The sequence below is a fragment of the Pleurodeles waltl genome, chromosome 3_1, assembly GCF_031143425.1.
Source record: "Pleurodeles waltl isolate 20211129_DDA chromosome 3_1, aPleWal1.hap1.20221129, whole genome shotgun sequence".
In the NCBI taxonomy this organism is placed as follows: Eukaryota; Metazoa; Chordata; class Amphibia; order Caudata; family Salamandridae; genus Pleurodeles; species Pleurodeles waltl.
The window spans coordinates 1,147,678,561-1,147,703,036 of NC_090440.1; the positions used below are offsets into that span (position 1 = coordinate 1,147,678,561).

General features: G+C 45.6%; 1 protein-coding gene across 1 annotated transcript in view; it reads left to right on the forward strand.

The window, feature by feature from the left end:
• The window catches only part of IGSF9B (immunoglobulin superfamily member 9B), a 1,080,599-nt gene that overhangs the window by 695,470 nt on the left and 360,653 nt on the right, over window positions 1-24,476 (forward strand). Inside the window, exon 16 of the mRNA XM_069224455.1 lies at window positions 7,201-7,362. Coding sequence (XP_069080556.1) covers window positions 7,201-7,362 — 162 coding nt within the window. The remainder of the gene's footprint in view (window positions 1-7,200; window positions 7,363-24,476) is intronic.

The following is a 24,476-nucleotide window of genomic DNA, read 5'->3' on the forward strand; positions in this document are numbered from 1 at the left end:
ACAGAGCACCCCACCGTAGAGAGCCTGGTCGTCTATGTCTTCACCTCCATGATTAACCCAGGTGCAATCCCTACCACACCACATTCAGTAATAGGATTGTCTCTTTCACCATTCTTGCACTGCGCTCTGTGAACACTGCGTGCCTCTTGGGTCTTTATGCCCGGGCAGTTTGGGACTCGGTGGCACAAGTGCTGCCCATGGTCTGAGAGGAGGTCTGAGCCATCCTGTCACAGGCTAGTGATGATGATGGGAGGGAAGCAGCAAAGTTCACGATACGCTGCGGACTGGACACAACAGACTCGCTAGGTAGAGCTGTTGCTTCATTGGTGACACTTCGTCGCCATGCCTGGCTGAGGTCAGCCAGCTTTTCAGGGGATGTCCAGGCATCCTTTTTGGATATGCCCTTCGATGAGACCCGCCTCTTTAGCACTTTTGGTGCTCAAGCACTTTAAGGACAGCAGGGCTACCACCCGTTCATTGGTACTCTCCAAGGCCCCCATGTCTGCCCTGCTCTGCTTTTCACCATTTCTGTGGGTACAGTAGGGGCCATCAGCTGCTTTCTTTCCCCCAATCCACCACAGCCAGCAGATTCCTCAGTAATGGACGCAGTTTCCACAAGCATTGTGCGACACAAGGCCAGAGATCTGCCCATTCTGTCATCCCCTCCAGCAGCCACAGCCTCCAAAACCCTTTGATATGCCCTCTCTTCATCATGGGCAACCAGTTGGCAGCATCTGCCACCTCAGACAACTTGGTGCTCCAGGTTGTTTGGCGGGTTAATCCCTCCCATTCACATGAACCCCACCGCCCATGCCACCCTCAAATTTGCTGATGGGTAACCACCTCTCCCTGTTTTGTTAAGAAGTACAGACTGTTCTGCCCAGAGGAGCTATCAAGAGAGTGCCAACTTTAGAAGTAGCTTGTGCTCGCTGTTCTTCCTATACTAGACTTATGCCCTCTTAACTACTTCCTTAAAAAGGAGAAATTCAAAACACTCATGTTGGCTTAGGTCCTGTCTGCTCTGGATGGCCCTGTTTCCCTCTCAAGCACTTCCTCATCTGAACCATTCTGGACACAGTGCAGTTCCGCACCTACTCCACGAAACGTGAAGTCCAGGATATTCAAACTATGATTCCATTGTTTTAGCCTCTATCCTGTGGTTCAGTGGGACTGACTCTGAGGCAGCTGAGTCTCATGGCCTCCTGCATCCCTCTGATAAAGTTTGTCCGCTGGCATCTGCTGGTTGTGCTGTAGGAGCTGATATCACTGGGGGCGCTGCTTCAGGTGAACCTCTCCAGCCTGATCCAGAAATCCGAGGGAACTGCAAAAGACCTGCAGTGGTTGCTGACGAACCATGATTGGGTCAGCAGCAGACCCCCCTCCTTTCCCCAGCCAGACCTCAAAGTAGTGACAGATAAGGCACTTCTGGTATAGGGCGGCCATCGGTGAGAGGTGGAGATCAGATAGAGAACTCTAGTCTCCTGCAGATTCTCAGCTTGAGATCAGCTTGTTGGAGCTGAGACCGATCTGCCTGGCATTGAAAGCCTTCTCACCCTCCATCAAGAGGAGGTTGGTTCAGATGTGCACGGACAACACCTCTCTTGTGGTGCTGCAACAAACAGGGAAGGGTGGAGTCTGTGGACTTGGGTGAAAATTCAAGACATTTTCCCAGTCGTACAATACCTGGAGGGCTCTCAAAATGCCAGGGCAGACAAACACAGCCATCAATGCCTAGCAGTGCACGAATGGCACCTCCATCTGAAGGTGGTGCAAGGTTTATTCAGTGATTGAGGAAAACGTTGATTAGATCTATCTGCGACCACTAAGAACACACAATGTCAGCACTTGTGTGTGTTGGAGTTTCCAGTTCGGCTTTCACTCGGAGACGCATTTGTGTTGAGTGGGTTTCAGGACTCATATAAGCCTTCCCACCGATACCTCTCCTGCCTCGAATTCTGAAGAAGATGATCCTTGTGACCTCAGATTGGCCACAGAGCGCATGGTATTCTGAACTCTTGGGGAGGATCACTTGTCTCAGCAACAGTGTAGATTCTACACCCAAACCTGCTCACACTCTACCTTAATGCTTGGAGCTTGAGTGGTAGCAGTTGACAGTTTTTGATCTTCCCTCTGAAACAAGTTATATAACCAGGTGTCAATCAACAAAGACTATAAATGCCCGTTGCTAGGACAAGTTTGTAATGTGGTACAGTGAAAAACTTGTTGATCCTCATTCTGCACCTTTGCCCTTCATAATGCCCCTTTGGGGCAATAACTTGTTTTTTACCTTTTTGATGTGTTCACCCTTTAAGTCCATGCATAGCTGCCCTCTGCATCTCTTGATGATCAAAACAGTATTGCTACCACCAGAAGAGTTAATGAGATATAGGCGTTGTCTTTACACCCTCCATACACCAGCTTCTTCCCAGATAAACTGGTTTTCCGCACCGGTCCTTTTTTTCTGCCAAAAGTGGTGACACCTTTCCTCGTCAGCAAAAGCATCACACTGCTGAACTTTTTTGCTCTGCCTCACCCCTCTAAAGAGGGAGAGAGACTCCATCGCCGGAAACCCAAAAAGAGTGTTGTCTTTCTATATAGATTGCACCAGAGTACACTAGGTGGATGATCAACTCTGTTGGATTCGCTGTAGCAAAAAAAAGGAAAAGCAATGCAGAAACGGGCCATCTCCAGATGGGATGTCCTGTGTATTAACATCTACACACTGCCCAAGAAGCAACCCCCTGAGGACTTGCAGGGTCATTAAAACCAAGCCAAAGCTGTGACCTCTGTGTTAGCCCAGTAGTACCTGTCCTGGACATCTGTCAGACTCCTATGTGTGCTTCACTGCACACATTTACAAAACACTACAGACTGCACTGTCAGGTCCATCATGACAGGCATTTTGCCCATTAGGTCCTCCTTAAAATTTTGCTCTGAACTAGTTTGCTGACCCACCTCCAGGTATGTGTTGCTTTAATATATATTCTGAGCTAAGAAATCTGCAACTAGAAGTCTTTATCAGATGAAGAAGTTACTTAGCTTCGGTAACGCCTTAGCTGGCAGAGACTCTGTCCGTCCACAGATTCATTAATGACCCTCCCAACCTCCCCGCTTCTGCAAATGGGTTTATCATAACTAGGTCTCTGTTGGTCCTTAGTATCTGCACACTGCACATCAGTCTTCAGATGTGGCTCTGTGCTTCTGGTGCAAAATGTCTTAAAAGAAGGTCTCAGTGCGCTGGGGTGACGCCAACATAGATACATGTATGTCACTTCTGGTGCAGACATCTCTGATGCTGAGCTGATCAATGCAACTTTCTGGCACACAGGGGTACTACTCAGAATTTTCCAGACCCAATCTGGTGCCTGGGGAATGTTCTAAGGTAAAGAATCTTTTGCTAGGTAGAGTGTCTACCAGATAAAGTGTACCAAAGGTTAATAACTTCTGGCTTTTGATTTCGGAAAGCATGCTGTGATGTAGTTTGATGTCTTTATTAGTTCATCGGTCCTTAAAGTCATCTTACAGTACTCTTAAAGCCATCTTTGTGGTTTTCAGAAAATAGATGACATTATCATATTTTGTATATGCTTTATTGTAATTCTGTTGTGTCTTATTAGTGAATGGAAGTTCTTATCTTCATGGTCTCCTGCAACAGAATAATAGACTCAATTTATTTTACACAATACCAGGTCTAGAACGGGTTCCGGCCTTATGTGCTTCAAACAATAACCTTATTAAAGGATTTAGGGCCATATGTACAAACACATTTTCCCATATACACAGAATGGGCAGAACTGCTTGCTACATCTGGCCCTTAGTCCCCTATAGCCCTAGTACTAATGTTATGTTAAATTTATTTAAAAAGCGCTCTATTTCTTGACACTGAGATTAACCGGAAAATTACAGCAGCCTCATTCCTAAAAAGCCAGGTATTGAGCTCTTTCCTAAAGATAACAGACTGGAAGCGGATCTGATGTGGAAAGGCATTTGATTCCAGACTTTGACTGTACTAATAAAAAAAGTGTCTTCCACCCCACTTAATTCAATTAAATCGAGGGACGCCCAGAGTCTTGGCATCTGCTAAGCAAAGGTTTCTATTGGGGTTGTACCTGTTAAAATGTTGCTTTTGATGAAGGGGCCCTATGTCATGTAGTGCTTTGTAAGCGGTGCAGAGTGCCCTGAACTTAATGCGCTATCTGACCAGTAGCTAATGTAGCTTCTGAATGGCCGTCGTTACCAATTTAAATTTAGGAATTCCAGTCAATAGCCTGGCCGCTGCATTTTGTAGTATTTGTAGTTTGTTCAGGTGTTCCTGCTGCATATTTAGGTATAACCCATTACAGTAAACAAGTTTTGAAAGCACCATTGAGGTGACCACTGTTTTTTGTAAGTCAAAGGGAATGTAAGTGAGAATTTTGTTAACGTCCTCAATGTTCTAAAGATGGTTGATGTGACTGTATTTACTTGGTTGCCAAAAGTGAGCTTATTGTCCAGTTGGACACCTAAATATCTGGCCTTACGGACCAGTGTTGGAAGCGTACCTAGTTCATCTGGTCACCAAGCTGGTGACCAGAAGGAAGTCTGATTTCCAAGCAGAATGATTCCGTCTTGTCTTAATTAAGTTTTAAACAGTTTTTTCCCGTCCAGATACTGACAGCTACCATGCAGTTCTGAAATCTATATCCTGTGTCTTTATTGTGGTTGAATAATTATACAACAGTTTGCATGTAATCTGCATAGGAAGTGAGTGAAAAGCTGAAAGATGTTATCAACTGGGCTAGCGATGACACATACATTAAATGATGTGGGGCTAAGTGAAGACCCCTGTGGGAACCTGTATGGCAAAGAGAAAGATTCAGACACAAAGTGATCAAGTGCTACAGATTGTACAGGAAGGAACGAAGTAAGGTTAATGCTGTTCCATTCACTCCAGTCTTAGTGAGTCGCTCAATTAAGAGGATATGATTGACCGTGTCAAAAGGTGCTGATAGGTTGAGCAGGACCAAGGCAGCTTTTTCTCCAGCCTCTATGGCTGCTGCGATTTCTTCTGACGATTTAATCAGCCCAGTTTCAGGGCTATGGCCGCTTCTGAAGCCAGTAGGATCAAGAAACTGGTTAGCCAGAATAAAGTCTGATAGCTAACAGTTCATGGCTTTTTCTATTAGCTTGGCAGGTAACCGGAGGCACGAGATAAGGCGGAAATTGTTAGGGTCCCTTGGACTTAAGCTAGTTTTTTTTTTTTTTTAAAGGAGAATGGGCGTCACTTCCCATGCTTTAGGAAAATAGCCTTATCTAAACATCTGATTAATGTAGTTTAGTTTTTGGCCAGGATCTCAGACGCAAGTTTGGTCACCAATGGAAGACACAGATCCAGTGGGGACCCAGACTTTGGGTGCTTGGATTTGACCCATGACTTGATTGGATCGAAGATGAGCAAATTCTGAAAAGCGGGTTTGTTTAGTATTTGGCAATTCATGCCCAATTCCCTCTTCCATTTTATCCTCAGCTATTACAAACTTATTGTATATCTGTTCCACTTTGTTTAGAAAGAAGCTTGTAATGGAGTTGCAAAGTGCATGGCTGCTAAAAGGAATCGCAGTAAATCTTGACACTGTCCGAAACAATTCTTTTGTGGAGTTTTTAGCTAGTTCAATCTGTTTTGTATAACAGGCTGATTTTTCTTCAATAAGTACAGCCTTCTAGTCTGCCAGACTTCGTTTATATATTTCTTAATTTTGGTGACTGTAGTAGTTACTGATTCCTGAGACAGTCATTATACCGTTCGGCAATGGGGCTGCTGGGCTGCGAGCCACCTGATTTCTTTGAGGCTAATGCTGAGGAGGCTGAAAACAGCCAGTCAGTGTAGCTGGAGACAGCTGGTCTAAATCTTCTGAATAAACAGGCTGCAAGCAGGTATGCATGTGCTTAAATTGATCCCGATTTATTCTATTCCAGGCCCAAACTTTATATGGCCCTTTAAATAGCCTAATGGGGTTGACATTTAGACACAAGGTAAATATTTAATATAACAGCGAGTTGGTTTGACCATGTCAGGTGCAGGGAGCCTCGAGCTTTGAGAAGAGCACTGTTGGAAAAAATCCCATCCTCCAGATGACCCCCAAAATGAGTGCGCCCCTAGACCAATTGTATGAGGCCTGCACTGGACATAGTGTCCATGAGCAGGTATGTGTCATGATCCTCTGTGATCTCAAGATGAAAGTTAAACTCACCAAGCACGATGAAGTATTTAGCGCATAGCCCATTTTCTAATAATGAATCACTGTTCAGAGTGAACGCACTTCTCGGGCCCAGAGGACGATAAAGTAAAACTTAATTCAAAGATTGATGCTTGAATAATTGTAAGAAAAAGGAAAGATCTTCCCATGCTGAGGAGGATGCGGTACCAAAGGTGGCTAATATAAAATCACAATATATGAATGCTGATCCACCACTGCTTTTAGGAAGTCTGTCTAATGTTTGACACGCAAAACCTGGGGGAATGACCTCTACCAGATCCGGCCCTGATGATGAATCTTTCCAGGTTTTGGTAATAAAAGCTATGTTGAGTGGCTTAAGAGGAAATAAGGCATCCTTCTGTTTTTTGTGTTACCCACGACCTCTCCTTGTAAGAGAAGTAATGATGAACTTTGGTCCAACAGATCCTTTTTAGCTCTAATTGAGGACAAACATATTTTAACTTAGAGAATGGAGTGCAGAGCCCAATATCCAGATACCACTGGTTACTGATCACGTTTGTGAATTTTCACCCAGTTGATTTTAACCAAAAACATAAATCCACAACATTTTTAAGTGTTAATTATAAATGGTTGTTTGTCGTTGTGTCAGTCCAAGAAAGAATTCTGTTAAGTTGTAGGGTATGAAGCCTTTTGTTGGAACAGGAAAAGACTTACAGTGGTGTAATATTGGAAGAACGTTTGAAATTACACAGGTCCCTTCTACACCTGTCACATGAAGATCAGAAAGGTTTGGTCTTGAAAGGTCATGTCCCATATCAACTTTGTGTTTCTTTTGTTGGTCCATTACAAGGTGTTACACCCTACAATTTTTTGTGTGTTGTAAATACTATTGTTACTGGTTTTCTTTCTCTTAAGGACCCACTTCTTGCCACTGACCACCAGGATTGAAGTCTTGAGTGACTGCAAGGCACTTACTAATTCATTTGTATTTCCTTTGCTATAGACATCTTCCCACCACCAGATCTAACTGAAGAAGGATTAGCTCGGCCAGTCTTGGCTGGAATTGTTGCTACCATTTGCTTCCTGGCAGCAGCCATCCTCTTCAGCACACTGGCTGCCTGCTTTGTGAACAAGCAACGGAAACGTAAGCTGAAAAGGAAGAAAGGTGAGAAGGCAATGTGATAAGAATGGTTGGCAGGTGACAAGTTGTGGAAGAGTGGTTGAGCTAGAGAAGCCATTGACTGCATTTGTCTGGCGGCTGAATTTTTCTCTTGCCTACTGAAGGTGTCATGCATAATATGTACGAACGGTATTTCAGTAAGGGTGTGGCATTTGTGACGTCTGACAACCGAGGCATATTAACAATTTTTGTCCTGGCAAAATTGTAGAGTTGTTTAGAAATGGTCTCCTTTCCCTCCACAGTGTTGTTCTACATCCAGCCATCATCCTCTCGCTTCTCTGTTGAGACTCAATTTCCGCTTAGTGCCACCCATTCCTTAAAGTGTGTTAGGGCAACATTTCATGGTACACTGCTTACGTTTTACTTGGGTTTCCTGAACCATGTGGATCAGTACTTCCAGATGTTTTTGCTTTCTACTCACTCTGTAGTGTAGCACTGTCATAAAACTACATCACCTGGTCATCATGGAGCACAGTCCTCTTGGTCTTTTTTTGCTTTCACTCTTGCATCTAACACTTTCCCCAATCCCTACTATTTCTTTTCTTCCTTTAGTATAGTACTTTCGGATGCTTTTATGCTCTCCTCCACTGTGCCACTGTCATTGGTCCCCATGCTCCATTCAATGTTACAGGGTGTAACTGGTATGAGTCATGGTTCTCAGACTCTGTAGAATGTTACTGCAGTAGCCCCTAGAATCTCTCACAATGTGAAATGGGACTGTTTTAGCTCCTGCTGCAATCCTGTTTTCTGCAGTTTGGTACTGTTGACAACTTCTGCGATTTGTTTCTATATAGCATAGCTCTGCGCCAAAGCCGAGTGTTTGCATTATCCTTTAGTGTGACATTGTTAAATCTACTTGTGCGTTTATCTCAATACACTGTGTCACCATAGGGCCCTGGTTTTTGTAGTATGGACCTTTTATAGATTAACATGCTTTCCATTCTGCTTCAATATTGGAGTTTTGAAAAAACATATCTAAGGACATTGAATGCAGGTGTGTCAGTAAACAGCAACCATGTTAGGTTGACTGGAAACTCAACATTTCTTTCGGTTCAGTAACATGCACAGTGTTCCGCCAGCCTACAGCTTTGTCCTACATGTCTGCTATTTCTCAGTTTTAGTAGTGTTTGCTTCAGGAGCGTGCAGTAAAAATAACAAAAGCTTGATGGTCATCAGCTACATCATTTTGCTGCATCATGATTGGCATCAGGTGATATGGGTAACTTGCTAATTATCATTCATGGGTTTACCAATTAGAGGATGGGGAAAGTACTCCTCTCAAGTACTGTTGATGCTCGAAAAGAGATTATGGCAATTTTAGAGAATCAAGTATTTGGCATTCATTGTTTATATTCTCTCCAAAAGGTCTGCCTTCTTGAAATGTTGCCAAACTCTTTAGGGACAATGGAAGACACATGTTGATGAGAAATCTGGAGCAGGCTCACAAGAGGCAGACAGCAGCTGCCTCTCCATAATTGTTATGATGAGTTGCCTATCTGTGAAAAGTCAAGTCTAAGACATAAAGGATTGTGCTGCTAATGGGAATTTGCCATCCCACTCAAACATAAAGTGATCTCAGTGAAAGACCATTTCAGTGGTTTTGTTTGCTAATCCATTTGAGAGCTGGCACACCTCCTAGCTTGCAGAGGAGAAAAAATCTGTTCACCTGCCAGTGTTACTAAAAAACAAGCCCAACACATATTGTGTTTCATCATATATTTGTTATGCATCTTAGGATCCTTGTAAATAGTTTATGCATGTAGACTGTTTCTGCCTGCTGTCAGGAATCTTAACCATTTCAGTGGTTTTCTTTTGCTATTCCCTTTGGGAACTGGCACACCCCTGTGTTGCAAAGTAGAAACTTTTCTCCTGACAGTATTTCCAAAAAAAAGCCTGACACATATTGTGTTTCATCATATATTTGTTAATCATTTTAGGATCCTCATTGATAGTTATGCATGTAGGCTATTTATGTCTGCTGACAATGAATCCCAAAATACCTTCAGATCCTTACAAAGGAAGTATACAAGTAATAGAGGTTAGAAATGCATTATTTTTAATTGCAATAACAACCTATTCATCTGTTTTCTTTCATGCTCTTTGTTTTTAACACAAGAGACTGCATTACAGTACCGATTTTCAAACCTTTGCACACAAGAATACTAAGGTAAATGGGGTAAAAATGAAAAAAGGAAGAAAGTGGCCTTATAGGCCGAATGCAAGTAGAAGCTGAGAATAACATGTACTGTCACTTTAAGGAACCAGCAACTTCTATATTCCAACATGCCTTGTACTGGCAATTGCCTGACCGCTTCAGTTATTTTTTCCTGTTCATGCTGAAAGCATCTCAGAACACTTCAAGGGTTTTGTGAAGGGTTTTGTAACCATGTTCTATGAAGTCCTTTCCTCTGAATTTAAGGCACCTAAAGCATTTCTACCTTACTTTAACTCCCTTTATAGAAGATTTTCTCTGGCAATGTCCTCGCTTTTCATGAAGATGCTGTCCTGCAGGAGGAAGAAGGCATCTTCTAATCCACATGATGTTTGTGTGGTATGTTTGCCATCCTCAAACCTTGTAGTGGATTGTGAATTCTGCAAGAAAATTATGAGACAAGCCTTCAAAGACCAATAAGGTATACACTCATAGGCAAGTTGAAAGGTCTCGAGGCTAGAGAGGAAAAAAAGCACCATCTCAACATGGCCATGGAAAGAACCCCTTCCGTTGCAACTGAGTCCTCGCTTCAAAATAAATCCTACCATAAGGAATCAAGAGAGAAAAGGAGAAAACATTGCTATGGACTTCCTTCTCAGTGTTCCTACCATCCCTGTGACTTGCTATTGATGTTAAAGGCTATGCGATCGAGGTATAGCACTATCCTGGCACCCTTGCTCTCAAGGACAGTCTCCAACTTAGGATGCTATTTGTCATTACGAGTCACTGGCAGTCGTCAGTAGTTAGTTATAGTTAGGGCCATGTTTCAATAGGAAAAGCGTTTTTTGACTTACCTATATCTTTGGAACCATTTGTTGCATCTTCTGGAAATTTAAAAACAAAAGTGTTGCAATGATTCTCCTTGCGTGTGGAAAGTGTTGGGGTGATCCGTCAAGCGGGAGCTGAGAAAAAGGGGGCTCGAAAAACGTTGCGTTTCCCATGTTAATTTCCACAGGATTCTTTAGACATGACTACAGACCGAACCACTGGACCGAATTACACCAAATTAAGCAGAAAGTTATCTGTTGGTACGCAGATTACGATTTTGCCTATTTGGAGAACATATGTTCAGTAGTTTTTGAGAAATTCAGGGAAATTCAAATTTGTATATTTCTGGCCACAAAGTATTCGCAAACAAAGACAAGCTCGTGCAGGGAAATCCACAGCTCTGATTGGCTGCTAACACTTCAAACCGGGAAGTGTTGGCAGCCATCCTGGGACTCTGCTTGAGCTGAGTCCCAGAAAGAAAGTAAAAATGAAATGAAAGAGGCCCGGTTAGGGACACCCTGACCCCTTAGCACCCCCAACCCCCCCCTCCCCCCCCAAGAGCAAAAGTACGTTTTTAAATTATTTTTTCACTGCGAGTTTGCACGATTTACAGAAAAAAGGTAAGAAATAAAAACAATCACGGGCTCCCACCAGGTCCCGGGGGCATAACTAATTTAGTTTGGGGGAGCCTCCTGGTCACCCCACAGCTCTGGGAACCACCACCTCCCTGGAGCTTTCATTTTTTTATATGCCGGGGGCCCGAGGCCCCCCACTGCCCTGGGGACTGCCACCTCCAGAGGGCGTTCTTTTATAAAAATGCAGGGGGATCCACGGCCTCCCCCAACCCGCTGCAGCACCGTGGGCCGCCACCTCCCCAGGGCTTTCCTTCTTATGTATGCAGGGTGGGCGAGCTACGCCCCCCCCAACACCCCAGGAACCAAAAACCCTTGGGGCAAATCTTTTTTTTTCTTTTAAAATGGGGTCCCTTTGGAACCCCGTGCCCCGGGGATCACCACCCCCTGGTTCTTCTATATAGATATATGCGGGGCCTGTGGCCCCTCACACCCCAGGGACCACCATCCCCCGGGGTTAATAGAAAACGTTGGAAAAGGGGTCCGTTTTGGATCCCCGTTAGCCCTGCGGATCACCACTCCCGGAGATATCTTCATGTTGGAGGGGGGACGCCCGGCTACCCTCTTGGAGCACTGATGGCCTTGGGGACCGCCACTCCGAAATTTCATCACTCTCACCTACAAGTGTGCAGGGGATAGGGATGAAATGCTTCAGCAAGCACGGAGCTGCTTCTTGAAGCAGCTCTGTGTTTGCTGAAGCAGTAGCACTGCAGGGAAAGCCTTAAGGCTTCCCCTGCAGTGCCAGGTAGCCTGTGTAGGCATTTTATTATAATTATTATTATTTTTTAAAATAAGTAAAACAAATGTGTAGGGACTACAGGGGAGCCCTTGAGGCCTCCCTTGCAGCCCCAGAAAGCCCATAAAGGGCTTAAATTAACCCCCCAAAAAAACAATCCCCGTCGCTCAATGTGAAGGTCCACACTGAGCTTTTGGGGTTTCGAGTCCAGCTGGACTCCTTTCACATTTTTTTTTTTTATTTAAAAAAATATTTTAATTAAAATAATAAATACATTTTGTTTTATTTTAAATTGAACACAAATATCTCATTCTAACTATATGAGATATTAAAGCTTTAAAAAACTCTCTCTCTTTTCCTCTCACTTTCTTTCTCTCTTTCTCTCCTTCAATCCATTTCTCCCACTCAGACACTTACACACCCACTCACACCTACTCAGACACTCATGCATCCACTGACAGACCCACTCACACCCTCATGCACCCACTCACAGACCTGCACCCACTAAAACAGCGATTTATGAATTCTCACACACAGACAGACAATCTGACAGCCACTCTCTCCAGGTACACACTCTCACATCTATTCTCACACACAGAGAGGCCGCAGCCAACTCCCTTCACTCACGGCCAAAGGCTCATGTACAGCATGAGGTTGAGTGATTACAGGTAGTTGGCTGTAGGGCGTGGCTGCAGGCCAGGTCTTGGGGGCAGCTGCCCCTGCGCACGGGTGAAGGCTGTGCATGGGTGCAAGTTTGGGTGTTTATAGGGCATTGGACTTAGGCACTGTCCGAAGGCCAGGCCCTGTGTCAGAGTACTGCCACACATGGCCGAAGGCCGTGGGCTGCGGTGGTTAGATTAACGTATAGTAATGAAAATTAGTATATATAAAAAAAACATATAAATTCACTGAAAAAAACAAAGGTTACAGGTACGTTATAGTTAGGAATTAGATTTTTTTTTAAACATAGAAATTCACTGAAAAAAACCAAAGGGAATTATAGTAATGCTCATATTTCAAACGTACAAAACCACAGAAATTCAGCAGCTATAGGTAGAGTTACCTAAAGTAACTATAACTTATGCCCTAATGTAACCATATATGTATATATATATATATATATATATATATATATATATATATATATATATATATATATATATATATATATATATATATATATATATGTGTGACAACTACTAGAGAAATCCGACAGTTCAGGATGTCGCACAGGCTTTAAAAGGCGAGTCTCCTCAAGGATTTCGAAATCTGAGCCTCCCTCACCTTCTCCAAAGTTGGCATTGCATTTCAAAAGCTGTCCTCAACACCTTTGATGGAAAAACTCTACATTAACAGTGACATAAAAACACCTATGAAACAGTTGTTGGCATAAACACCTACGACGACTTCCACGACTACGGTGATGATGTCGACGAGGAAACCGTTGACGACCCAGTCGATAATGATAATAGTAACACTGTCCACAATAAAAGCCACGGTTACGTTGTCGATGACACAATCGACTAGGGAAAAACTGCATTCTCAGCCAAACTTTACTGATGCCAGAGCATGCATCCCCAAGTAAAGTTCCACCACTTCTATCAACCCATATTTTGGATATGGAGGATTCAGATGACAAGGGTCAATTTGGAAAGGCCCGTAGTCCTGAATTAAATGTAAAATTTCAGGATGAATGTGAGGCATATTTCTGAAGAGAAATATCACTTTTCTGGTGCACAATATGCTGATAGACCTATTCAGTATATATATATATACGTACCCTATAGTCATCATCAGCCTCAGAAAGACATGGTAGAGGTACCAAGAGCTTTGGTTCAGGATTTACAGACCATGTAATAAGATTACTATGAAAGGTTTCGGCGCCCACAGAGACTGCATCACAAACACAGCCAATACAGTCTCCACAATCTCATCAGGTACAGCCTCCCACTTGGCACACACCACGTAATTTTCCAGTGGTGCATACTCCAAAAGGGACACCAGTGTCAAACCTCACAGTCCCACCTGCGGATGATAAAATATCCTCCGACTAAGAAAGAGAGGAAGATAAAGTGCCAGATGATCAAAGTTCACCCAAAGAACAGGATGACGACTTGATTCCAATACTGTGGCCGCTGACTTTTCATCTGGTGGATTCGCCTCCTGACAGCATTGGAGGATTTCATAGTCTAATGGAAAGAGCTGTGAAAAAATATGAACTACCAATGCCTATAAAGCAATTAGATAGCTTTTCGTATGACTTTAAAGAGCCTGCTAGGAAACCAATTAGGGCAATCTCTGTTATTAAAATTATGAAACATCCATGTCTGTGGTGTTGCCCAAATTGGATAAGAAATATAAGGCACCAGAAAGTTTGCAGCTTGTTTAATTGGGTACCCAAAGCTGAACTTCATCATACCTCAAGCAACTCAAAGCCGCTCCAAGAAGCCTTCTACACCCATCTCAGCACCAGCTGATAGGGTAGGTAGGTGTTTGGAGTATATAGGGGAAGTGTTTTTATTTCATTTAAGCAACTATAGTCTGGGTGGCCAATTCCTTCGTGATCCTCGGCTGCTATGACAGGCAAATGGGGTCAGACATTGCTCCATACATATGTCGCCTACCTGAAGATGTAAAGATGGAGACAAAAGGATCCTACAGGAGGGCAAAGAGAGTGAAAGAACATCAGCTGAAATTATAGACTGTGCAATGGACATCGCTTGTACAGGCTTTCAAGAGCTGGTAAATATGGCTGTTCTCTGCAGACCGGCATGGTTAAAAGCCACTTCTTTCAGGCTAGAAAGTCCAAATTAAGATCTTGGACATACAAGATTTTCTGTGCCATAGGAATCTTCACACAAATCTATTGGAACTCAAGGCTGTGACATTGAGTCTTCAGCCTTTTCTCCCCATAAAGGGATACCACTACCATGCATTTACATCAAAACACAGGGTGGCACAAGATCTTAAGCACTGTTTCAAGAAGACCAAGAGATTTGGAAATGAGCACTGCAAAATCAGGCGAAGCTGAAAGCAAAGCATGTTTCAGGAATAAGCAACCTTATAGGTTGAGCAGAACCATAAACAGCTATCACCTATGCAAGCCCAACCAGGACGCTATGAACAATATTTCAATCTTTGGGGAAAGCCAAATCTAGACCTGTTTGCGATTCAGCAGGATCAGAAATGCCGGTTCAACGCAGGTTGGGATCCACAGCCAGAGTCCTAGTGGAATGCAATTTCGATGAGATGGTGAGAGATCGTTGCTTATGCTTTTCCCCTAATCCCATTACACCCGAAAAGTCTCAACAAGCTGAAGACAGAATCATGCCAGATAATTATAATAGCCCCGAAATGGCCCAGACAATATTGGTTCACAGAACTGCTGCTCCTACCGGATGAACATCACATTTGCCAGAATCTTTTCTCACTTTATTGACAATGAACCACAACCAAATATTTAATCCAGTTCCAACATCCTTGCACTTATCAGCTTGGCTCCTAAATACAATACGTTTGCATGCTTGAACATCCCACAAGACTGTAAGTGAATTATTGCTAGGGTCTGAGCTGATTCCACCAAAAAAAACTTAGCAACCTAAAAGGAAGCTGTTAGAAATGTGGTTTCTTGTTGGCAGTGGATTGCTCCCTGTCCAAGTAGAGACCCTCACTGTAGGCAAGGTAAGAGAGCCACACAGATAAGACAACCTCTGCTCACTCCCTTGATAGCTTGCCACAAGTAGTCAGATTTATCTCAGATGCAATGTGTAAAGTATTTTTAAGCACACACAGTAATACAGTGAAAACACCACACACGTACTCCACACAGGTTTAGAAAAATAGGCAATATTTGTCTGAGTAAAGCAAGACCAAAAAGAAAAAAATCCAACATACACAACTAAAGATACAAATTTTCAAAAATTAAGGCCCTCATTACGACTTTGGCGGTCAGCTGACCGCCATGCTGGCGATGGTGGTAGTATCGCCACCAGGCTGGCGTTGAAAGCTGCCATATTATGACCACATACAGCCAATGCACCATCAGAACCGCCAGTGCAGTCTGGCCACCGACTACGGCGGTTGCCATCTTCAGGCCGGCGGAAGACCATACACCGCCCACCATATTATGACTTCGCAGACCGCCAGGATTTCTGGGACGGGACCACCGCCACGAAAAGCCTGGCGGAAACGAGCCATATAAAAGGAGACACTGCCCTCCAGGGACACAGGAGTCCGCGGCAGCCAGGGAACCCAAACTGTAAGTCTTACCAATGCTGTACCACGTGATGGAAGTCCAGGAGCAGCACCGTCGACGAAGACAACAACCATGAGTACAGCCGCCTAGCACTCAAGGGATGGAGGGGAGAGTGACACACCCACATGAGCAATACACACCATACACACATACCACACACGGAGAACAATCTGCTAGAAAATCCAACAATTACATAAGCCAAAACAAAAGAAAGGTAGGCCAAATACCTGTGATTCAACCACTGTATTTTGGTGGGAATAGTGCTGACAACAAAACAAAAACTATGAACAAAGGGCCACTGGCCAGTCCAATTGTCCATGGCAACTCAATGGCAACGAAATAGGCCCAACTTGACTCCTGACAGCCTAATTGACTCCACTGGGCCGGGACATCAATGTAGAAGGCAGGCACCTCCAAGGTCGGGTGGGTTTCTTCTTGGAAAGGGGGTCCTTGGACTTAGGTTTTGGAGGGGATGGGGTCTTGATTTTCTGTTTAGGGCTGAGGGAGTGGGTCTGGAGTGGGGGGGAGGTGGGAGTGGCTGCCTAGTGCTCTGTAGTGGGAGGATTTTTAGCGGAGGAGGGACATTTGCAACACTAGAGGGCCATGGGAGGACTGGGAGCTGGAGGGACTAGGCTGGGGGAGCAAAACCTTACGTTTTTGGACAGCACAGGTGGGTCAGGAGGAAGGAAGAGGTTGAGGCGGGCAAGGAAAAGTTTTTTAGGTACAGTGGGGCGGAGTGTGAGAGTAGGTTTGGGAGTGAAGGTAGAGGAAGTGGTTGTAGGAGGTGTAGGTGTGCTGGACTAGGTTGCAGGTGCATGTAAAGTGCGCTTGTGTGAGGGGGATGACTGTTTAGGGTCTAAGTGGGAGTGTTTATGTGTTTTGGGAGGAGGGGGGAAGAGAAGGAAGGAGAGGACAAACAGGTCATGTGAATGTATGTTAGGGTGGTGTCTGTAAGTAAGTGGGTGGGTGTGGTGCATGTAGTTGTGATGGTGGTGGTGGTGATTGAGCATGTGGTGAATGGGGTGCTAGTCTGCATGTCTACTGTTGTGGTGACTGTGGGCAAGGCTGAACAGGTAGCAGGATATGGGACTGAGGATGCAATGCTTGCAGGTGTGAGTGCTGATTTGAATGTGAGTGAGGAGGTGGAGGGGGAGACAGTGGAGGTAGTGGCTGTTGTGTGTGCTTCTGTGTGTTGGCTGTGTGTATGCTTGTGGTGTGATCGGTGGTGCTTGACTTTGTGTCATGTCTGTTGTCTTGGGTGCATGCTCGTCTGATTGTGTGCTTGGGATGGGTGGGGGAGAGTGCTCTCGGACTGGCTACAGGTAGTTGAAGGGGGGCAGAAGTACTAGGGACACTGGCTGCAATCAAAGCAGAGGCCAGAGCCTGAGACGATTTCTGTAGGCCAGCCAAGCCAACGTGAATGCCCTCCAGGTAGGCATTGCATTGCTGCATCTGGGATGCCAGCCCCTGGATGGCATTCACTAAGGTTGACTGCCCTACAGAGATGGACCTCAGGAGGTCAACAGCCTCCTCAATGAGGGCAGCAGGGCTGACTGGGGCAGGGGCTGCGGTGCCTGTGGTGAAGGAGACACCACTCTCCTGGGTAAGCGGGCACAGGCAACTGGGTGGGGGGCAACTGGGAGGGCAGTGCTGGAACTGAGGGTGGTGGAAGATGTTGTTGCTGGTGTGCTTCGAGAGGGGTCCACCACCACCAGGGAGCTCCCATTGGAGGAGGAATCTGAGTCAGTTGTAGTAGCTCCTGTCTCCCCGTGGTGGTCCCCTCACCCTCCAACCCACTGGTCCCCTCGACGTCAGTGGACACTGCCTCCTGAGTCCTGTGGGCTTCAGCTCCCCCACTTGCTGGTGCCCCTGCTCCTTCGCCAGATGATGCTAATGCACACAAGGACAGTAGAAGAGAAGAAGGGAGGGTGGGGGAGAAAGAAAGGGAGCACATGGTCAATCACTGCAAGGACAGCACATATGGCAAACACTTCACAATCACTCACTGGTAATTTACACAATGCAGTGACAACCACAATACTGCACCGTTGCCTGGGAACAACAGCTGAAAATGAAATCTAAAGAAACTACCATCTGCACACCTACTGAGACTCACTAATCCATGTCTGCCTGTTGACAAAGATACAGCTTCATTCACTCGGTAACAGTGTCTGTACAACTTGAAATTGCCAGGACATGCCACCTAGACAGTGGACATCAGAGCATCCCTCCGACACTGGTGAGTCAGGATGTAGGCCCTTACATAAGCTGAAATCCCACAATCTAACTAATCCCTAATGTACATACCATTCACCATAGCAATGCAGAACTATACAACATTACCAACAATGGCATACTGAGGCATAAACTGAGTACTACCGTGGCATCCAAAGACCATGCCAGTCATAAGGAAACAAAAGGACACTGTGAGTACTCACCCCCTTGTGGCTGCTGTGCTGCCCTCAAGCGCCCTTCCAACTCTGGATTGGCCACCGCCAGTATGCAGGCCATTAGGGGGGTCAGGATCTGATGGGCACCCCTCCATCGTTGGGAGGATGTCCCCAGCTGGGCCTCCGCTGTCTTCCAGGCCCAGTGTCTCACGTCCCCCACCTCTTTCTGCCGTGGGTGCTCTGCCAGCCATGGACCCCCAGGGTCTGCACGTCCTTGGCGATGGTATGCCATAACCCTTTCTTCTGATGGACACTGACCTGCATAGGAAACACAGACAAAAGGACACCATTTACTGCACACTTCAGTCAGTTACAGTATTGGGCTACATACTGCATAGATCTCACAATCATCATACTCATCACACATCACTCGTACCTCTGTATACATATTGCATGCAGCAGACAATACTCCCTAAAGGACACACTGCATGCACACACATTCATCTACATACAGCCATGTTGCATCCAACATACCAAAAAGGCGCTCACTTGTTGAGCTGGAGGCCCATACAGCTGTCCATACCAGGGTAGGACCCAATCCAAAATCTTCTCGAGTTCTTCAGGTGTGAAGGTTGGGGACCTCTCCTTTGTAGCACGGGCCACTGTGGCTTCCAGACACAGGACACAGCAGCTCACGCAGTGGAGGTCTTGATAGGGTGAGAGTTAGGAGTCAAGTGACATGGGCTTCTGAAAATGCCGGTCACGTCCATGCCAGTGATCACTGTCGCTGCCGGCGGTGATCCTCATTGGCCCCTGTTCTCCATAGACATAGACTACATAGTGTTAACCAATGAGGAGTTGCACTGTGGTTCAGACCGCTCTCCGCCAAACACCGGCGGAGTGAGGTCACTTCCACCTGTCCTCTGCATGCAGGAGAGGCGGATGCCATTTTCTGAAGATTGTTATCATTGTAGTCAATGATATGTGCATCATAGGTACTTATTGTACGCAGCAAGGCAATTCCTACATGTTTACATTGTACATTTGTTGGCAGTATCTGGCTTATAAATTAGTGCTCATACCAGCGCACTGCTTGAATGAGAGTAGTTGACAAATATTTAAAGTGTAATGCTGCAAATCACATCTCACAACTTAGACTACAACTGTGAAGCAGTATGACCATATAATGATTTTGTACAGTATCTGAAGTCCATTTGCATGTTGAGGCAACCAGAGCAGATTTCACGCATCGGTTGTCTGAAATATATGAGAAAGCTCTATTTAATGTAATTTTGTGTGTTTCTATTGTTCATGCTTTCTTACACTAGTGATGTTTGGCCTGTTTAGATACCTACCACTGCGGAGGAGGAGGAATGCACCCGTGTACAGACCGCTAGTTGACTTGGCTACATTGGAGGAAAGCCATATAATACTCACCTATCGCCTGAACAGGGCAACAATCACTGAACTGTGTGCACAATTGGAGCCAGATGTCATTCCTGGTCTTCATAGTCCTACTGCAATACCTCCCATAGTGAGGTGCTGTCAGTGCTTCTCTTCCTGGCCAGTGGATCATTTCAGATGACAGTGGGCTTGGCTGCAGGTATGGCTCAGCCAATGTTTACTAGAGTGCTGAAAAGAGTTTTGAATGTTTTGCTGAAACACATGAGCAGCTATATCACATTCTTCCAAAGTGATGATTTGCCCACTGTTAAGGCTGCATTCTATACAATGGGACATATTCCACATGTGATTGGGAATATTGACGGGACCCATATTGCTTTGGTTCCTCCCAGAATAAATGAGCAGGTGTTTAGAAATAGGAAGATTTACCATTCTTTAACTTTAAATGTGCAGACGGTGTGCCTTGCTGATCAGTATATTTCTCACATTTCCAGGATCTGTATATGATGCCTATGTAATGAGGAACAGCAGTGTCACACAGATGATGGCACAAATACAGAGAGAGAGAGTCTGGCTCATTGGTGAGCATGATGTTTTCATTCAATGTATGTCACAGTATGTTACCTGGAGTTGTCCTCTGAAGTGTTGTACACGTAATGTGAGATTCTCATTATTACCAGGTGACTCCGGCTACCCAAAACTATCCTGGCTGTTGACACCAGTGAGGAATCCGAGGACAGAGGCTGAGAATCGATACAATGAGGCACATGGACAGACCAGAAGAGTCATAGAAAGAACATTTGGGCTACTGAAAGCCAGGTTCAGGTGCACACATATTTCTGGTGGATCCCTAATCTACTCCCCTGTAAAGGTCTGTCAGATAGTCGTGGCCTGCAACATGCTTCATAATTTGACCCTCAGAAGGCATGTGCCATTACTGCAAGAGGAAGGGGGAGACAATGCATCTGTGGCAGCAGAGGAAACTGAAGACACTGATGAAGATGGGGAGGAGGATGATGTGAACAACAGGACAAATCTGATACACCAGTACTTTCAATGACAGCCAAGTAAGACTGCAGTTCTGTTCATACCACCATTTAAAGGAAGAGCTGTGTGGCAGCTATGATGTACCAAGCTCTAACGTGTGCATTATAAAACCTAACACTGTTTCATCTGTGGTTAGTGTTGCCAGTGGTATGATGATTGGAAAAAGGCTTATTCTGCCTATGCAATGTATCAGCTGTTTTACAGTTTAAATGCATATCCACGTCAGACTGTGTCCTCATTCCACAGTACTTGGCATTTGTTTGCTGGGAATGTAGTGAGTTTCAATGTGCTTACACAACCGCTGTGTGACTTCATTGCCCCTGACATATGGCCTAGACTAGGTGTTCTAGAGGAGAGATTGGCTTACTGAGAACATGCCGTAGCTAACACCATGGTATCTTGTATAAGGCCCTTACAAACGTTGTGCCTTGTCACTACTACTGTTTGGAGTTAATTGCAGTGCAACATTTTAAGTTGATGTGACCAGATGAATGTAGGCTGTTATGTTACAGGTACTCATGTTGCTTTACTTCCCTTTACTTTTAATTTGAATGTCACTCGAGTTTCCCTTTTTTCAGATGTTGGTGTGGCCACTACTGTGTACTCATGGAATGCCTACACACTGCTTTCACACAGTTTGGTGGATAGTGACTTGTGGCAAGCACTTACACTGGTAATGTGTACCCACAGCAGACTGTACATTGGATAGATTCATACTTCACATGGCATTTGCACAGGAAATGAAGGCCAAGACATTGCGTATACAATCGCACAAATCCTACTGTTGTGTTTAAGTGTGTTTATTTCAATAACGAAAGGGATAGTGCTATTGAGTGGGGTGATGAAATCTTCAGTGTAGTGGCCCAGTTTGTAGCACAGGTCCACTATCCATGGGGCCATAGGAAAAAGAAACAATGGCAGTCCAAAGTGAACAAGGTGTCTCAGTGGCACACAAGAGAGACATGTTGGTGAGGCTCACTTCCTGGCAGTGGTTTTGGTCTTGGCTACAGTCTCTGTAGGATGTCAGGCTCTCAGGGAACGTTTACTGGGTGGTTCCTCTGCTACAGCGAGAGGGGTGCTGTTGGGCTGTGAGTCCTTTGGCTGAGCCTCCATTCCCTAGCTGCAGCATATGTAGAGGGCTGGCCAGTACTCTGGCTAGTGGAAGGGGCACGCTGGTGTGTTCAGTACTCAGGCATAATGGTGACAATTTCACTGGGCACCCCTGCAGTGGAGGCCATGTTGACATTGTGGGCCTGCAACTGCTGCATGACCTTCTGGTGGTGCTCCCTCTGCAGCCTCTGGTTCTCCTGCACGGTGTTAAGTACCTGGCCCATCCTGGCCTGGGATTTCTGGTATGCTCCCAGGACGTGTGACAGTGCCTCCTGGAGAGTCGGTTCCCTGGGTTGGCCCACTCCTTAGTGCACAGATATCATTCCACTGGCCCTGGCCTCCTGTGCCTGAGTCCCCTGAACTGTGTGCCCACTCATACTGACACCAGGACCTTCTTCGTCTTGCCTGGGAGGTGTTGACTCCAGTCCCTGTCCAGGTGAGCATACTGTTGATTGACGTATCCTGGGGACAGAGGTTTGGGGACGTTGGGTGGCTGCTGTTGTCGTGGAGTCCGATGTGGGGTGATTACGGTGTCTTACTGACCAGTGGTACCAGATGGGCCATGGAGATTTTCCAGATCCAGACATCCAGAGTAGCTGTCATCACTGGGGCCTTCTTCTGGTGGAGGACTGGGTAGACATGGCACATGCTGCCAGTTGACATTACCTGTGGATATGTTAATATCATCCTCAGATACATGTTTAGCATTGATGTGTTTCCCTATGGGATGGGTGTCGTTTTTCAACATGTGGTTTGTGTATGGTGATGCATTGTGTGATTGGTAGTGCTACATGTTGACCATGCATTACTTGTGTGTGTGAATGATGACGTTGGAGAGGTGTAATTTTAGTGCTTTAGGCATGCAAGGAAAAATTGATGAGGGTGGTTATGGGGGTGGGTATGAGTTTGGGAGGGAGTTGATTGAAGAATGATAGGGTGATGGGGAGACATACCATGCTGGTGTACATGGTGGTTGAGAAGTATGGGTGATTTACCAGTGCCAAGCCCTCCAGGTATTCCAGTGACGCCCTCGGGATGCAGGATAGCCAAGACCTTCTCCTTCCATGTTGTCAACTGTGGGGAAGGAGGTGTGGGTCCACCGCCAGTCTTCATGACGGCAGTGTGGTGCCTGGATGCCATTGCATGCACCTTCCCCAGTAGGTTGTTACACCTCTTCCTTATGTCGTCCCTTGTGCGTGGATAGGTTCTCACAGAGTTCACCTTGCCTACGATTCTCCTCCATAGCGCCATCTTCCTGGCAATGGATATCTGATGGACCTGTGCACCAAACAGCTGTGGCTCTACTCTGGCCATTTCGTCTACCATGACCCCCAACTCCTCATCAGTGAAACAGGGGTCCTTTTGTTTTGTGGGGACATGCATATTGTCTAGTGGGTGTAGTGTGTGTGTGTTGTGCAGAGGGTGGGATGTTTGGTGGGGCTGCAGGGTGTGTGAGTATGTGAGATGCTGTAAGTAGTGTCTGAGTGCAGTGGTGTTGTGTGGGTTTCGTGTAGAAGTATGATGTGTGGTTTGTGTGTGCAGTTTTGGGTATATGTGGGCTGGCAATGTGTAGCAGAATTTGTGATTTTGCAAGGAATTGTGGGTTGTGTGGGGGTGTGTTTTATAGTGGGGTTGGTGGGTGTGTACAGTGTGTGTATATGTGTATCAGGTGTGGGTTTTTCAATCTGGCCAATGTTGGCTTCCGTTGTTGTGGAGTGGTAAAATTGACTGCAGCGGTCTGCACCACCACGGTTACTGCCGTTGATGATTGTTGGGTTGTAACTTGGAGGGTGGTTTTTGTTGGCGTGACAGTATGGGTGGTGGGACCGCCTCTCACCCACCGTCCTTGGCTCTGGTGGTGTTGATTTTGTGGCTGTTTTGTGGCACTTTTGATTTTGTAACTCATGATACAGTGGGCAGATTAGCGCCTCGGCGGTGGGCTTTTGGCAGCTATCGCCATGGCGGTCTTTGGTAAAGACTTCCAAAGTTGTAATGAGGGCCTAAATCTTAGTGCAGGGCTCAGAAATACAATAGCTACAACTGGGGCTACCACGGCATTTTGACGGAGTTGCTTCCAACAGTCCGACTCCACTCGTGAGGAAGTAAGGGCCGGTCACGGAGTCGCTCGGACCTCAGGTACAGTATTTTAGAAAATGATGAGGAAACAAAGATGTTGAGATAAGTCAGGGAGGTGACGCGTCACTGGAGCCAGTGCGGTGTCGGCTCAGTACTGCTACCGCGGAGGTGAGGCCTCGATTTCTCACTGCTAGGCAGCAGAGGTGAGCCATCTGTTCCTTACAGTTGCAGGGGAGGCGATGCGGTATCAGTGGTGAGGCATTAGTTCCTTATGACAAGATAAGGTCGATGATTCCAGCAGGTCAAGATGAGAAGAGTCGACTTTGTGATGTTGCGATCTTATCAGAGCGTTACTAGTGCTGCGGCAGAGTCAGAGTCGGGTGTCACAGCTGTCAGGGGCACGGCATTTGGAACTCACGCTGTGGTGGAACTTTGGAGGCACTGCGGTGATGTCGGGCCTGTGTTGCAT